At 37.5% G+C, this 18,295-nt stretch overlaps 2 protein-coding genes across 2 annotated transcripts in view; both read left to right on the top strand.

Moving 5' to 3' along the window:
* Nucleotides 1–107: 107 nt before the first annotated feature.
* Nucleotides 108–9,559, top strand: tomm22 (translocase of outer mitochondrial membrane 22 homolog (yeast)). Its single transcript, XM_028815276.2, has 4 exons — nucleotides 108–398; nucleotides 4,000–4,118; nucleotides 4,922–5,039; nucleotides 8,328–9,559. The coding sequence occupies exons 1-4, from the start codon at nucleotides 306–308 to the stop codon at nucleotides 8,394–8,396; spliced, it is 399 nt and encodes a 132-aa protein (XP_028671109.1). The 5' UTR covers nucleotides 108–305; the 3' UTR covers nucleotides 8,397–9,559.
* Nucleotides 9,560–12,652: 3,093 nt separating this feature from the next.
* The window catches only part of dmc1 (DNA meiotic recombinase 1), a 31,372-nt gene continuing 25,729 nt past the window's right edge, over nucleotides 12,653–18,295 (top strand). Inside the window, 2 exon segments of the mRNA XM_051934889.1 lie at nucleotides 12,653–12,775; nucleotides 17,533–17,601. Of these exon segments, the coding sequence (XP_051790849.1) occupies nucleotides 17,545–17,601 (57 nt within the window). The 5' untranslated portion in view covers nucleotides 12,653–12,775; nucleotides 17,533–17,544.

Raw genomic sequence — 18,295 nt, 5'->3', positions numbered from 1 at the left:
TAGATAGATCGATAGATAGATAGATCGCTGCTTGTTCCTCCTATGCGACAGGTGTCGCTAATGCAATACCAAAACACTCATTGTGCAGAAGCGTGCGCTTTGCATTCCCATGATGCTCTTCTTCATGACAGCTACCGGTGACCTCCGGTGTAGTAAATCAGGATTTTTAGCTTGCACGTTGTTGCCGTGTCATTACCGACACAGAGAGAGGGGAAGGTTTCTTTTTGGTCAACAGCGGCTTTTCCAGTTTGGATATTTTTGACACTTGAAGTAGCTTCATAGTAACTCGTTGTGTGTTGGTTGTGATGGCAGAAATAGAAGAGCAACCTCAAGTTGCAGGCCCAGTAGAGAAAAGGGCACCTGAAGGCGAGATCGAAGGAGAAGAGGACGATGACGAGGTGAGTACAGTTTAATCTATAGACGTTACATGTATTCCTAACATTTTGTATTTGGATGTTTTAAATGATCTTACAGCATGCTCACAGACTTGATAGGTTGTTTGATTCTACTAATGTGAAGATAGATGACAGTCATGGTTGTCCAAAAAATAATTACCGGATTTTGTGTGTATCGTCTGCATATTTGGTTTGTCTGATGTCGAGTTTAAGCGTGTATTTCTTTGCAAAGAGGAATGTGAGCTTTAAATTCCTTAGTGTCACATTTGCTCACTTACAGTGCATCCGGAAAGTATTCACAGCGCATCACTTTTTCCACATTTTGTTATGTTACAGCCTTATTCCAAAATGGATTAAATTCATTTTTTTCCTCAGAATTCTACACACAACACCCCATAATGACAACGTGAAAAAAAGGTTACTTGAGGTCTTTGCAAATTTATTAAAAATAAAAAAAACTGAGAAAGCACATGTACATAAGTATTCACAGCCTTTGCCATGAAGCTCAAAATTGAGCTCAGGTGCATCCTGTTTCCCCTGATCATCCTTGAGATGTTTCTGCAGCTTAATTGGAGTCCACCTGTGGTAAATTCAGTTGATTGGACATGATTTGGAAAGGCACACACCTGTCTATATAAGGTCCCACAGTTGACAACAGTTCATGTCAGAGCACAAACCAAGCATGAAGTCAAAGGAATTGTCTGTAGACCTCCGAGACAGGATTGTGTCGAGGCACAAATCTGGGGAAGGTTACAGAAAAATTTCTGCTGCTTTGAAGGTCCAAATGAGCACAGTGGCCTCCATCATCCATAAGTGGAAGAAGTTCAAAACCACCAGGACTCTTCCTAGAGCTGGCCGGCCATCTAAACTGAGCGATCAGGGGAGAAGGGCCTTAGTCAGGGAGGTGACCATGGACCCGATGGTCACTCTGTCAGAGGTCCTCTGTGGAGAGAGGAGAAACTTCCAGAAGGACAACCATCTCTGCAGCAATCCACCAATCAGGCCTGTATGGTAGAGTGGCCAGACGGAAGCCACTCCTTAGTAAAAGGCACATGGCAGCCCACCTGGAGTTTGCCAAAAGCCACCTGAAGGACTCTCGGACCATGAGAAACAAAATTCTCTGGTCTGATGAGACAAAGATTGAACTCTTTGATGTGAATGCCAGGACTCATGTTTGGAGGGAAACCAGGCACCGCTCATCACCAGGCCAATACCATCCCTACAGTGACGCATGGTGGTGGCAGCATCATCATGCTGTGGGGATGTTTTCAGCGGCAGGAACTGGGAGACTAGTCAGGATAAAGGGGAAAGATGACTGCAGCAATGTACAGAGACATCCTGGATGAAACCTGCTCCAGAGCGCTCTTGACCTCAGACTGGGGCGACGGTTCATCTTTCAGCAGGACAATGACTCTAAGCACACAGCCAAGATATCAAAGGAGTGGCTTCAGGACAACTCTGTGAAATGTCCTTGAGTGGCCCAGCCAGAGCCCAGACTTGAATCCGATTGAGCATCTCTGGAGAGATCTTAAAAATGGCTGTGCACCGATGCTTCCCATCCAACCTGATGGAGCTTGAGAGGTGCTGCAAAGAGGAATGGGCGAAACTGGCCAAGGATAGGTGTGCCAAGCTTGTGGCATCATATTCAACAAGACTTGAGGCTGTAATTGCTGCCAAAGGTGCATCGACAAAGTATTGAGCAAAGGCTGTGAATAGTTATGTACCTGGGATTTCTCAGTATTTTTTATTTTTAATAAATTTGCAAAAACCTCAAGTACACTTTTTCACGTTGTCATTATGGGGTGTTGTGTGTAGAATTCTGAGGAAAAAAATGAATTTAATCTATTTTGGAATAAGGCAGTAACATAACAAAAGGTGGAAAAAGTGATGCACTGTGAATACTATCCGTATGCACTGTATTTTAGTAAATGTAAACGCATCAGCACTGGACAAGTAATCGAAATTGAATTAAGTATACATAATTACACTGTTGTGTGAAGACTTTTTTCTAGGAGTTTAATTGTGATTGTTGTTAATGCATATAAAATTCATAAGTTAAAAAAAAAAAAAAAAGCTTGTGTATCAAAGTTTAACAAATCCACCATCAGGCTATTATGATTTACTTAAGCATTTTTTTCAAGCTGCTTGCCCATAAAAATCAGTAATGACATTCCAAACAGTTAGTTTGATTACAACAGTGACATATATAAAACTAGTTATAGTCAGGGCCGGATTTTCCTATAGGCTAACTAGGCTTCAGCCTAGGGCCTCAAGATCAAGAGGGGCCTACATTCAAATTGTTAGCAAAATTTTATTATCTCTCATGTAATTTACAAACTTAAAAATGGAAGGTGAAAGGGCCTCATAAGTGGAATAGCCTAGGGCCTCTTTTCATATAAATCCGGCACTGGTTATAGTATTTAAAAATAACTTTCATTTGCCAGTAACTCATGTATAAAAAACTTAGCTGGGGGGCTTTGGAGCTGGTTATAATACAAAACTCAAACCTTACATACATATAACATAAACGGAACAGCATAGATAATAAACAGTTGCAGTATCGTTAATTTTGAAAGTGATGTACAAATGAAAAAGAGTGTGTGTAGTGGGCATACATACATGCTCACATACAAGACATACACATTCCTTCATACAGTATATGCTGGAACACAGAAATGAGCAAGGAGGACTGGCTAAATTACTGGATTGCTAAGGCTGTGGGAATGAAATTTCACTAAAAAGCAGGATAACATCTGCTCCTATTATTGGGTATTTTGTTTTATGTATATTAACGATCATGTGGTGTTTTTGCATGTTAATGAATCTGCTGTAATGGTTACCTGGTTAGCCTTTAGAAAGTAAAGCACTAAGGCGCTTAATGACATTACTGTTATTTGCGCACATTTAGTGAATTTAACTAAGCTGTATATTTCTGAAAACCGCTTTTTATTCATTGACAGTCACCAAATTTAATCCTCCACAAAAGTACAAGAACATGAACAAGCACACTTAAACAGGCAAATGTCAAGCTGTAAAGGAACAAGGTAAAAGATTGCATTGGAGGAGCATACTTGCTAATACTGCACAACAGAGGCTGGTTTAGGTTTTTTTTTTTTTAGTTGTTGTGTGGCCTGAAAATAAAGGTTTCTTTAAATGCCTTAACAGTTACTGCAGAGTTAAAAGAAAAACACATTCTTAGCTCCCTACAACATTCATTCATCATATATCATATTATTTAAATGCTTTTGAAAATATTATGCATAAAAGTATCGGTTCCACACAAAATTGATTTCACAGTATTAAACTATTGATGCATTTAAAATACAATGGAAAAAAAATATTTAGTAAGGTGACGACTTGTCTCTGAGAAGTAAGGATGCCATTTACTGCCCATAGTGTTCCTATAGCCAAAAGTGGTGTCCTTGTATTTGTTGAGATTTAATGGAACATCTTTCCAAAAGAAGGAAAATATAAATCATGTTACCCAAACCCATCTCCAGCCTGCCATCTGTATACCATGTTTTTAAAAATGATTTCCAATTTAAGATGTGTTGATGTTTCACTGTATTGAATTGTATATGATTAATTTTTTTTTAACTTCCAGTTAGATGAGACCCTTTCAGAAAGACTTTGGGGATTAACAGAAATGTTTCCAGATGGTATGCGGAATGCAGTGGGTGTCACGCTAAACAGTTCTGTCACTGTTGCAAAGAAGCTGTACAGGTAACTGAACAAAACCTGCTTAAATATTGGTGTCTTTAGACGGATTGGAAGGGCATTTGGGGGTCATGAGGTCGCTGGAAAGGGTTGTGTGGTGCTCCCGATATCTATGCAAAAGGACGAAGGTCCAAATCTTTATAGTGCTGGTGCTTCCTGTCTTACTATATGGTTGCGAGACATGGACGCTATCCAGTGACCCGAGACGAAAGCTGGACACCTTTGGTACTGTGTCTCTCCGGAAAATCCTTGGGTACCGTAGGTTTGACTTTGTGTTGAATTAGCGGTTGCTCATGGAGTCCCGAATGAGGCACATTACCTGCATTGTGAGAGAGCATCAGTTACAGCAGTACAGCCATGTGGCGCGATTCCCTGAGGGTGGTGATCCAGCTCGTAAGATCCTCATTGTTGGGGACCTGAGTGGCTGGACCAGACCAAGGGGTCGCCCACGTAACACCTGGTTGTGGCAGATAGAGGGTCATTTCCGGAGGGTGGGACTGGACAGCGTGTCTGCCTGGGGGTTGCCAACCGGGATCCTGAGTTGTTTCATCGTGTAGTGGGTGTGGCAACGTGCTGTACCAGTGCATGCTCCCCAATTTGACTTGACTTGACTTGCTGTTCTTAAATATTCTAGCTTTACTCACTCTGCTTTCTGGATTGGCACCACCTCATTTCACTGCAGATTGAAAGACATGTCACCGTCTTACACATGACACACAAATAAATTAATCATTGTACTGTATAGCCTTATTTATGGTTATTGGTTTTACAGTTGACTTACCTACTCCTGTTGTTCTTACACATTTTAGTTTTACTCGTTCTGCTCTCTGGATTGGCACCACCTCTTTCATGATCCTAGTCCTGCCTGTTGTCTTTGAAACAGAAAAATTACAGCTGGAGCAACAGCAGTTGCAGCAACAGAGACAGGTAAGTACCAATTCAATTCAAATTATTTTTTTCTTACATGGTGACCTCCAGAATTATTGGCCTCCTTGAAAATGTGAGCAAAATATGCTATGAAAAATGCTTTTATTGTTCATTAGCTTGATCTTCTCTAAACTTTCACTGAGGTAAAATTGTTGGAAGAAAAAATGTCCTCACCAAAACATTTTTTACCTATCTATTCAATGTAACTAAACTAAAATCTAACATTTTTATTTTAAATTATCCAATTTGGAAAATTTAGTTTTCTCTTTAGATATAGGTAGCTCACTGGGAACCAGTTGGGTCCTAGGCTAGGGTAGAACTGCAATACGCAGTAAGATATGATAAGTAATTAAATAGGGTAGCAGACATATAAAATTACTTATTTTATTCCTTTGTTATCTCTTAAATGTATGAACTTCTTGATAAACACCAAAAAGAATCTGGAATTAAATACAGGTCTTTTTGCTTATATTTAGAGGTGTAGAAGTTAGTAGCATAAAAATAACCAGTAGATAACATTTCAGGAACAACATGACCTAGATCTTGCTCTTTATCTATATCTATCTATATATATATATATATATATATATATATATATATATATATATATATATATACACAATTGGTGCAGTTGAATTGATATGTAATATACCGTGTTGCTGTATAACAAAATAATTTTAAATCCCACTTAAGTCAATTCAGGATGTGAGGAGCCTGGAGTCTGCCCCATCAGTATTAGCCACTACAAAGGAAGTAGATTTGGACAGAATTTCAGTCCTTTGCAGAGCACAATCATGCTCACACAGGCAAATTTAGATTTCTCATTTAACCTAACAGACACATTTTTGGAATATGGAGAAAATAATTAAGTTCTTGGGGGGGGGGGGGGGGGGGGGGGGAATCCTACACAAGCATGGAAAAATATGCATACTCCGAGAACTACCAGTCTATCCAAGTTTGGCAGTCTAACCCTGGATGCTGAATCGTTGAGTCAGCAGTGTTAACTTCCCCACAGAGTGAAAGACGCATCCAAAATGTATATAGAAACTAAAAAAAGAAACTACCAAAAATCTACAGAAATACTTGTTTCAGTTCTATAAACACTGCCTTTTAGTGTCAATTTAAGTTGATACAGTAAAACATTGTAAATCCTATTTTTAGACAGAATCGTTTGACTCAAATTGTATGCAGTCTTCAACCTACTTTAGAGTAATTTTAATTTATCTCATGTACTTTATTGCTTTGATTTTACCTAGATATTTAATGTAGAAAGGATGGGAAAATACAACACTTAAATTTGCATATACTGATAAAGACCAAAGATGCAGTGGCAATTCTGCTTCATAACTCAGAGACTCTCAGGCAAATTAAGTAGTAATTGAGCAAGCTCTCGTAAGTAGAATCTGCAAGGTGTAAAAATGATAACACTTTATTTTCTGTGAACAGTGTGTGGTTTAAAAATTAACTATACAATTAGCAGTGATAAATTGTATTGGTAATGATATTTAAATAACCTTGGTTTGATTACCAGCCTGATTAATTTAACTGTTTGCACTTTTTCCCATGAATCCTTATGTGTACTGCAGGGAACACTAGCTCCTTGGATGAATCAGGTTTGATGTTGAGAATCATACTCTGGAAAAGTTATGTTTACAATGACTAAGCAAAGCCACAATGACAACAAAATAGCTACATCATCAACACACATCAATAACGGCACAACACAGCAGTTTTAAAATTAACTTGTACATTCACACAGCATACAAATCTACAAAAAGACAATGCAGGGAGATCCAATATAAAAGTCAACAGAGAAGAATGCTGCAGTCTGAGGAAGACCTCTTGGTGCTCTGGCTGCTATCTTCTCAAGTGCGCAGTGTGCAGAAGTTTGTAGTATGAAAGTGTAAAGAGAACAGATATCACAGAGTTTGGCAGATCAGCAGCTGTGGTGCTCCAGTGTGTCCAAGATCCCTGGCATTTTGAGAATCTAAAATCGCTGGATTTTGCAATGTTAGGATAATGTTTTGCTATGATAAACCTATCGATGTCTATGTACAGGTTTTGCTTCTCCTTTTCTAGAAGTCTAGAAGAAAACAATGAGCTTTCTCAACTTTTCTCTGGACAGTGCATCAGAAATGCATTTTCACCTGTTTATACAGATTAAGAAGGAAAGGCAAGCAATGGATAACAAAAGGGAAAAGCATGTACTACAGCATAGTGATTATAATATAGTAGTGGAAATAAAATATTGCATATGAAAGAGTAATATTTCACCAGCTGGCTATTTATATGAGCGCAACAGTTTATTAACTAAATAATAATAATAGCATTTATTTGTATAGCACATTTTCATACAAAAAAGTAGCTCAAAGTGCTTTACATAATGAAGAACAGTAAATAAATAAAAAATATATAACAACATAAGAAATTAAAATAAGACAATATTAGTTAACATAAAAAAAAAAGAGTAAGCTCCGATGGCCAGGGTGGACAGAAAAAACAAAAAAAAAAAACTCTAGACGGCTGGAGAAAAAAATAAAATCTGCAGGGGTTCCAGGCCACGAGACCGCCCAGTCCCCTCTGGGCATTCTACCTAACATAAATGAAATAGTCCTCTTGTGTATAGGGTTTTCACGGAAGGACTTCATGATGATGGACATGCAGACTTCTGGCTTTTAATTCTTCACTGTTGGATCATCATGGTTCTTTGAGTAGATGGTGGTGGCCACCAGAAAAAGAAACTTAAGAGAGAATAGGGGTTAGTACAGATTTTAGAGCTACCATGGATAGTTATTATAATGAATTGATAAATAGCATACAAATCTACAGAAAGACATTGTAGGGAGATCCAAGATGAAATTCAACTGTATATTCCTAATCTTCTCTGCTGACATTGCCTACACTTAGCATGTAAGATTATTGGACACCTCTAAATTATTCTGGTAGATAGATAGATAGATAGATAGATACTTTATTAATCCCAATGGGAAATTCACAATGGTATACTGTTGTAGTAGTGCTGTGACATATATAGAGTACAGTGAATTCATAATTACATGCCCAGCCAATATTTAACACCTGTTAAAATAATGATTACAAATGTAGCTTGTTTAAATATTTCATAAATTAATTGAAATTTTAAATTTATATGCAATATGCAAAAGCATTTTCACAAATTGATGAATGGTTTTGATATTGTTTAATAATTCTATTACACATATAAGACATTGCTTGCTAACCATTGGTCAATTTTGTAATTGTTTAATTATTTGTTTTTGTTTTGTTTAGATCCTTCTTGGACCAAATACAGGAATGTCTGGTGCAATGCCAGGAATGCTACCATCTGGAAAAATATGATTGAACCCTTCATATTTTTGTTCTGCTTGGGCAGTAGAAGAATATATTAAATTCAAGGCTTCAAAATTTGCTGCAGGAAGGACTAAGTTGACTCTGATCGTTGTTGGGCCATTGTTACCCAAAGGCTTATTCCTTTTGACTTTTGTTATCAAATTAAGGACAGCAGTTACACAAATCAAGAAGTCATGTTTGCATCCACTGCTTTTTGACCTGCAAAAAGCACACAGGATAATAGAAAATCTTCTGACACCTGTTTATTTTATATTGTCTTAAATAAGTCATGTATGCTGGCAACAGGGCGTGGATGTTTTTGAAATTAAAACATCAGTATTTTGTGAAGTAAATATTTGGTTTTGTAAAAATAAGGTGGTCTTGAGTCTAAAGTATGTTTTTTCTCTTCTATGAGCAAGAATTTATTTTACTATCGTTTGAACACATGCTTTTTTTAAAACACCTTTTTGGCATCACAATTTAATATTTCCATTTTTTCTATTACTACTGTGTCTTGTTTCACCAATATTTTATTAAGCAATTTATTAACTATCAAATCCAGATATTAACAGCCCTAAAAACATTACATTATAGTCGCTGTTTAAATTTAACCATTTAAGCCTGGTAGTTAATTATGTGAAAATGATTCCTGCAATGCAACAAAGTTTCATTTTCATTTATAGTTTTATTTTGTTTTTACAATGAAGACAAAAAAGGATGACATGTTAAATTTACATTTTGAATATTTATGTATTAACTTTTTTAACAAAGGCCGTAAATTTCATTTTATTAACATGACTGCTAATTTGTAGATGGAAATAACCCAATTTTCTTGTATGGCTGTTTTTAGACAAGATGCTATGAAGATGGTTTACATGTTTACAGTTGTTTGAAAATCATTGTCATTTGAGCCCTCCAGTCAGTCAGTATATGTTAAGAAAGCAAATTTGTTTCATTGTTAAACACTTTGCAGGAAATTCACTTCTTGTTGCATGTGTGCAGGTTTATCAGCATTAAAATAATAAACCAATGAGATGATTACGAAAATATATAAAAGTAGCCCAAAAGTCCTCAACATATGGACACATAACTGTTAACCTGAAATTTATTTGGGCCGTACAGAAAGATGTTTATTTTTTTTTTTTCTTCCAAATAAGAGCAAATTAACTGAGCATAGATGTTTCTTGGAATGTGATATTTTATGACAGAAATGTTAAACAATGTGTAGTCATTGTCACTAGTTAAGATGTTAACAGCCACTATGAAATAGAAATGTTGTCAGGTTTGTAAAGCTAAGATCAGTTGCATACAAGTCAGTCATTTAATATTGCACTAAAAAAGACATACATATTATTGTGTAATTATTTACACAGCAGTATGATACAGTTGTGTGCCACTTGGGCACTTTTACATACAATTATATAGTAGTTTCTTTCTTAGGTGTGTTCACATCTAATGCAAAGCGTATGTCTGTCTGTACATCTGTCCTCATAAAACAACTCGTCCCTCCAGTCAACCAGTTTTGTTGAACTGTGACACACTTATTCTTCAAGGAAATTTGTAGAGACAGTTCTGTTTTCATTGAGATATCTCAAACAGATTGCCCTGTACTAAGTTTTGAAATTTCAAAAATTTCCAATTGAAAAGTTTTGGCGAATTTAAGAACATGTCTATCTTAAAACAGAGAAATATATTCAGTATAACTTAAGCTTGTATTTTTTCTTCTTTTTCACTTTTGATTGCTGCTGGTGATGGTGAACAGATCCCCAGTACAAGTTACTGAAATCCACCAAATAGCTTGAGCATATAGAAAGTTACTTGCTGTCACTGGCTGTCAGAGCAGGTGGACATCCAGCATCTGCAAGTCCAACTGGGCATGCAGGTAAAACTGTCCATCAGCAAGTTGTTTCTGGTTTATGAAGTCTTCCCCACAGCTTGAACGCAAAAGGAAGAGAATCAGTGCATCTGCATTTCACTCCTCACAATTCTTTAAGCCATTGTTTCCCATGGACTGGCACCGGTCCATAGAAATTTTACACTGATCTCCAAGAAGGCAGGCGTGGCTAGTATTACTGAATGCTGTTATTGCCTACTGTTTGGTCCACATAAAGCTGAATATAAGTTGTTGTTGGTTTGCTGGGCTCCAGCACTAGTAATCCCAGAAATAACCCATTCTTGTATTGCTAATTGATTGAGCTGCTCAAAAGCCTACAAGGGACCCCTGCTCTTTGATCGAATATTAATCTGTCAAGCTTCTTGAACCTCCATGGAAAATCTGCTGATCCAGAAAGACATTCTCTAACTAAAAATAACACTTGTTCGAAAAGGTTGAAAACCACTGTACGTTAAATAATCTTCCAAACTATAAAAGTATAACATACAAGCAAGAAAAACAAAAGGATATCTAGATATGAAGTGCCTTGTGGTGTGACTATTTCACTGACTGTAATTTACTAGGGTGTCCAGATGTCCCAGTGACAGAGACAGTTCAAATTTCAGGCTGTGTGCCCCAAATAATTAACTGAAGAACATCAAAATCACCTGGTTTTAACAGGCTGCCGATCTAATAGTTCTTCAGGGCTGCCCAGCATTGCTTTGCCGAGACAAACATTGAAACAGTATATTTATAAAAGCTTGCCCAAAACTCCAAGAAGAAACCATGCTTGATTAGCAACTTGTTTTATATTCAAACAACATTGCAATAAGGAACAAGAAGCAGACAAGGACTGAGTGCTGGCATTTATTTGTATACACTGCATGCTCTGTGTGGAATCCTATGTGTTCACTTGTGAAAGTGATTTTTTTTTCTGTGCCCTGGTCACTCTCTGATGATGATTAGATAAAGCGAGCATTAACAAATGAGGATGGGCTTCAGTGTGGGCATACATGCTACACAAGTGTCCCGGTTTGGGATTTTAAAATTTGGTCACCCCATAATTACCATGAAAGCGCCTCATTCATCTGATATCCATAATGATCACTTGCTGTAATAAAGTTTGCCTTTCACTTCTGTTATTCCCTAACGTTTGTCATAATTGCAAGTCCCATTTCATGAAAATTACTATGGCCTGACATGCTCAATCACAGAAGGAATTAATTACAAAATGTATTTATTTAGGCAATATTAATTAGCTCTTGCAATTTATCACAGTATATGAATACAGTTTGTTTATGTGTGTGTGTTAGTGAAAGCGGCCCCTGTGATGGACTACAGTCCAACCTAGGCCTGTTGTCAGCCTTTTGCCCAGTCCTCTTTGGGTTAGCCTTTGGCTGCCACAATCCTGAAATGGATGGAGAATGTTTTAGAAATCCACCTACTGAACTTAGCCTATTAAAGACTACAGTGCCTGCATAACCTCAAAACACATCTGAATGTTACAACTTGCTTACATTTTCTAACTTGTTATATACTTTTAGCACTGCAATGACTGAAATCTTTATGTTAATTGCAACCTTGTTCTATTTTAATCCATTTGTGCTATCTCGACCACTGATTGTTATTACTGTATATAGTATCGCTTAACTTTAAGAAGATCGGGTGCCGTGGGTGCACATAGTGTTTGAGTCGTCACACGCACGGTCTTAGAAGAGCGCAAAAGCCGTACTGGAAATACAGCATTCAAAAGGATCAGTTTGTTTTTTCAGCCCTCTTCAAAAGTGGTTAAAAAATTTGCCACTCTTCCAGTGTCAAATGCCACGGTGGAAATTTCATCCTCAAAGCTAAAGCTGGCGAAGTCAAACTTTGTGTTGTGTTTACTTTTATTGTCCTCTGGGAAGTGGTGCATTTTGATCTAAAGTATGCCGAAAATGAATTTTCTCCGGTTTTGTGGCTCGTTGTGCGGTAGGTGCGGTAACGGGCTGTATCAGTGCGTTGTCCCAACCTCTCCACGCCCCAACACTGAAAATTAATGGATGCCAAGATGAATTACGTTGGCATATGCTATATACACCGTAAACGAACGCAACTTGCTTCACGGCGATAATTATATTTATTATAGTCTGAATGATGGAAATATTTACGTACATATACTGAATACTTAGCGACGTGTTAAAACAAAAATGTAATTAAGTGCAAACCTAACTCGTCTAAAAGGTACATTTGGATGACGGCTCGAATGGTGCGCCCCTCTGTTCTACAAGAACTTCTATACGCTATTAAACCTGATGGACTGTTTCTGAAACCAATAAAACGCAAGACGCTAGCCTGGCGGGAGTCCTTCAGATTCCGATTGGCTCGCGCTCACTCGTCTCTCAAGCGTCTATCAAATTCGTTCCCAAAGCATCGAGGAGGCCCTTTGGATAATTTTTTTTTAGTGTTAGCGTTTTTCCACTTTAATCACACCAATTAAAAACTGCCTGAAAGAAAATATTCTTATAGAGCATAGTAAGTACTCTTTAAATATTTGTTTATCGACAGAGCAGAAAGATTTTGTTATTCTGTAAATGAAGTTTGAAGTGCTCAGTAGTTTAATTATAAAGCCTAAATCAGCCGTTTTTACTGTAGTGATTATTGATTTCATCAATAGAAATTATTAGTAGTATGAGTATTACTGAAAAAAGGTGTTAATGACAACAAATTTTAAATTATCGTATTAACGCCATCCAGCCCTACAAATAATTGAGTGACCTTCCGTTGCATTGCTTTGTTACAAGATATTTATGCAGGTTTGGTATTTGTTTTATTTATATATCTAGTTAGTTAGAATATTTATTTATCTAGCTATTTAGTAACTTCATACTCTAAATATAGCATTCGATACGGTATTAGTTTACTTCGGCCTTCGCTTTTTTTAAGAAGTGAAAGCTTAAGTTGCAAAATAGCCCGTCGTTATCGTTGAATATTTTTCTGCAACACTAATTTTAACATTAATACGTGGTGTTTTTCAGTACTGTTCATTAAATCAAAATGTCCAGTAAATGATCAGATTTAAGCATAGTGAAGTGTATTTATATAGACAAGATGCAGTGCTCATCTGATAAACTTTGTCGAATACGTCAGTCTGAGAAGCACGGATACATCGCCTTGGCTTGGGCAAGGTGAGGAACGGCGAATGGATGGACATGAGTGGCAACCCGTTGGGCAAGAAATACTTCTGAGACCAGAAAAGAAATAGCCATTGTAGAACTAAGATTAAAGCACAGTATTCGTGTAAATATTCAGTACAAAACCTAGAAAAATATCAAACCATATAATTACAGAATGTAAGGGAAACAGTTTTCAATTTGAAACAGTTGCAGAGTACACAGTTTATATCAACAAGAAAAAATATTCACACATTTTGTATATTTAAGAATATAATACAGTACATGAAATTAAGGATCTTAACAAACATAATAATACAAAAACAATACAAATCATAAAGTAAATGCTATAGCAAAAGGAATACATAATATAGATGTATGAGAGAAATATGTAGCCTGGGATAAATGCCCCAATCTGCAGTGATTTTTCTTTTTTACTTTCTGAAGGTTTATCAAATTATTATTTTTTAGCCAGCTGTGTTCAGATTTACATATTTTCTGTTTATAGAATAGCCTATTTCCTTGTAGTTAACTGTTACTTCTAAAATAATGTCCACAAGTGAAAGGGATTGAAGCTGACTTGTGTAAATAGCAACACTGTAGCAAAATCAGTGGATTTAACAGGGAAAATCCTGGCTTTACCAAAGATTTGGGCTCCTGGAAAAAACACAGGTGCCCTTGGTGACTGCTGAAACTAATGATAAAAGATGAAACATCAAATGATATCCTTTGGTGACTGGCGATTGGTAATGCTGCTCAATGGATCTCTGACTGAGATAAAAAAATTCTTATACATTTTGACAATATCTTTGAGTAAAAAATAAAACAAATCAACTATTACATGAATTTGGACAGTTAGTTACTAATATAAAAGTCAAATGTGCATAAGTGAAAAGGGCAAAAACATAAAAGCAGGGGTCCTTAATCACAGTCCTGGAGGGCAGCAGTGGCTACAGGTTTTTATTCCAACTAGTATCCTATTAGAAAGCAGTCCATGCTGATAATGAAACTTGGTATAGAACTGTTTAGCTTTTTAATGCTTGCATCCATCCAAGAGGAGCTTTAATTGCACTGTAGAGTTTCCTTCTGTGAGAACATCATCCATGTGTTTTGTGGACCAGAATAGATTTAAACTTAATGGTCCTTCCAATTCCCCTCTCATTCATTTCTAAACATTTTTTTTATCACAGATACTTCATGGTAAGCACGTTAGCTGGAGAGCTGCTGGTTTATTGGTTATCTGCATCTTATTATTAACTAATGTCTGATTAAGAAAACAGGCAACAATTAAAACTTAAATACAGCTGCTAAAATATAAAATAGGCAGTTAAGGGTTCTGAATGGTAACAGGAAGAGAACTAAAATTAAGCCCAAAAAACATATTGCTTTAGTTGTAAATAAAAGGATTCTAATTAAGAAATTGGTTAAAGTGAAAACCTACAGCCATAGCAGACCTCCAGAACTGTAATTGAGGACCTCTGATCTACAAACTTTATAAAAAAATTGTCTTTGATGAATAAAGGAACTAACAAGGCATAGAGTTAAACACCAAATTCCATTATCAGCAAGGACTGAGTTCTAGGACAGTAGCTGGAATGAAAACCTGTAGCCACTGCGGCCCTCCAGGACAGTGACTGAGGACCCCTGCATTAGAGTGGCATTGCAGTATAAGTGTCATTAAGTTGTTAAATCCCAGAAGCATTGAAACCCTACTTTACAACAAATAATTAAAACAACAGTTTGCTTTAGAGTGTTCATTATTAGTCTTTCAAAAGTTACTTTGACATTTGCTAACAATAACTGAGGAGATGAAAGTGATTAGATATGGTTATCAGTCTGAGTCAATTATTGCTGAAAATGGTCCGATCTTGTTCTGATTAAGCAAGGCCCATAGTCTCATTCATAAATGTGTACACTTACTTGTATGTTGGGCAAGAGTTTGTACATTTCATAAAAACAGAATCTTAACAACAGATTGAGGAGGACTTTGACAGTAACTCAAACTCACAGCGGATGTGGCAAGGCATCCGATTAATCACGGATTACAAAAAGAAAAATGACGTACAAGACACACTGGCCAATAACAATGCCAACCTAGCAGAGGAACTTAACAGTTTCTTTGCACGGTTTGACAAGGACAATAACCAGCCTCCAGTCAGCTTCGAGCTAAACGGAGACTCACAGCCTTTGGTCGTACACATACATGATGTGCGGCGGGCACTCGAAAACATCAATACAAGGAAGGCAGCATGTCCTGATAATGTGCAAGGACGTGTGCTCCAGGCCTGCGCTGACCAATTAGCGGAGGTATTTACAGACATATTCAACCTCTCTCTCTCCTCAGGTGTAGTCCCCTTGTGCCTGAAATCCACAACCATTGTACCTGTTCCCAAAAAAACCGAGGATAACCTGTCTTAATGACTATCGACCAATTGCTCTCACCCCTGTCATCGCAAAGTGCTTTGAACGACTGGTAATCACCCACATCAAAGCCTCCATCCCAGCTGATCTAGACCAACACCAGTTTGCCTATCGATCAAACAGATCAGCTGAGGACGCCATCTGTGTGGCTCTACATGGTGCCCTCTCGCACCTGGAAAAGCCCAATGCCTATGTTAGGATGCTCTTCATTGACTACAGCTCTGCATTTAACACCATCATACCTAACCAGCTGATCCAAAAACTCTATGCACTAGGACTTGCTCCGTCCATATGCAACTGGTTACTGGTTTTTTTCACCAACCGCCCCCAGGTCTGTCAGAATGGGCAAACACACATCCTCCACCCTAGCCCTGAGCACTGGTGTGCTGCAAGGATGTGTACTAAGTCCCCTTCTCTATGTGCTCTTCACCCATGACTGTCAACCCATACACCAATCAAACATTATTGTTAAATTTGCAGATGATACAACTGTCATCGGGCTTGTAACAGACAACAGTGAAGCTGCAAATAGGGAAGAGGTTCAGAATCTGACAGAATGGTGCAACACCAACAACCTGGTCTTAAATACCAAAAAGACCAAAGAAGTTATTCTGGACTTTAGGACCACTAAAAAGACCAATCACAGTTCGATAATAATCAATGCAGATCCTGTGGCGAGAGTTTCCAGCTTTAAGTTTCTAGGAGTCACCATCTCAGAGGACCTGTCCTGGGCTGACAACAACTTGGCTATAATAGGCAAAGCACAACAACGCCTCTATTTTCTCAGGAAGCTAAGGAGAGCTGACCTCCCCCAGAAACTGCTGGTTAATTTCTATAGATGCACTATAGAGAGCATTTTAACTAACTGCATGATGGTCTGGTACAACAGCTGCACCAAGGCTGCTAAAGAAGCCCTGCAGCGGGTCGTAAATACAGCAGAGGCCATTATAGGGACTGAAACTGCCATCACTCGAACTCTTGTATAAGACTCGCTGTGTGAGAAGGGCCAAAAACATTCTCAAGGACAAAACTCACCCTGGAAATTCTTTGTTTGAGCTCCTCCCGTCAGGCAGACGCTTTAGGTCAATCCGTGTACGCACAAACAGACTAAAATATAGCTTTTTCCCATCTGCCATAAACTTTCTCAACTCTGAATCTCCTCAGTCGAAGGACCATTTTTAAATTGAACATGTGCAATAAGCTATAATGGTAATGTGCAATATACTAATGTATTACAATATACTGTAGAATATGTAATGTACTATTCATTAACAGGTGCAATAACAATGTATGCTGCTGTAATTTGAGCAATATGACATATTTGGAATTATTTGACTTTTCTTTAAATGCACCTCGGGGCTGTCATAAAAAGTAATTTTGTTGTGTTACACAATGACAATGAAGTGCTTGAACTTGAACTTCTTCTCTTCTTTGGAAAACAGTATTAGGGAAAACAAGTTTAAGTGAGTGGGTTGCTTATTTGCCATGAACAGAGATGAACATTGGAATGACAATCTGGCCTAGTGAAGCTGGAACTTGATTGCAACATTCACAGGTTTTAAAATAATTTAACTATAGTATAATATATACAGATAAGGTTATTCTTCATTTAGTTAGGCTGTATTTGAGTCAGTGGTGTATCTGTTATGCAAGAAACCTTTACAAAAGTGGAAACATTCTGTCTTTGGTAGTCTGTCCACAGTTTCCAGGTGCCATGAAAGCTGCTGAAGACCAGGTGGTAGATGGTGAAGTGGGTCTGCATGATGATGAGGTAATTAATGTCTTTTGAATAGTGTTATATTAAAGTGATTTGAATATATATTCATTTATTTTATTAAAATATAAAATAGAACTTTACAATGGCATGCTACTCAGTATTAAACAAGCAACAGTAACTTTACAGATACAGCCATTTACTTTGAAATTAATGCAAAGTAGAAACAACAAAAAGCAAACTTCAGCCCCCACCCAAGAGAAAAAGAAAAAGAAGAGAGACATGACCAAGGAACCAAAAAAAATCTAACTTTATATGATCAAAGGACTAATAGCATGAGATATTTGATCACAGGCTCAGCAAGCTTATTCTAAAATACAGTAATCCCTCGCTATATCGCGCTTCGCCTTTCGCGGCTTCACTCCATCGCGGATTTTATATGTAAGCATATTTAAATATATATCGCGGATTTTTTGCTGGTTTGCGGATTTCTGCGGACAATGGGTCTTTTAATTTCTGGTACATGCTTCCTCAGTTGGTTTTGCCCAGTTGATTTCATACAAGGGACTCTATTGGCAGATGGCTGAGAAGCTACCCAACTTACTTTTCCTCTCTCTCTTGCGCTGACTTTTTCTGATCCTGACGTAGGGGGATTGAGCAGGGGGGCTGTTTGCACACCTAGACGATACGGACGCTTGTCTAAAAATGCTGAAAGATTATCTTCACGTTGCTACCTTCTGTGCAGCTGCTT

Source organism: Erpetoichthys calabaricus, chromosome 12, assembly GCF_900747795.2.
Source record: "Erpetoichthys calabaricus chromosome 12, fErpCal1.3, whole genome shotgun sequence".
Lineage (NCBI taxonomy): Eukaryota > Metazoa > Chordata > Cladistia > Polypteriformes > Polypteridae > Erpetoichthys > Erpetoichthys calabaricus.
The sequence above is the reverse complement of the archived record's forward strand: the minus strand, read 5'-3'. Positions and strand labels throughout refer to the sequence as shown.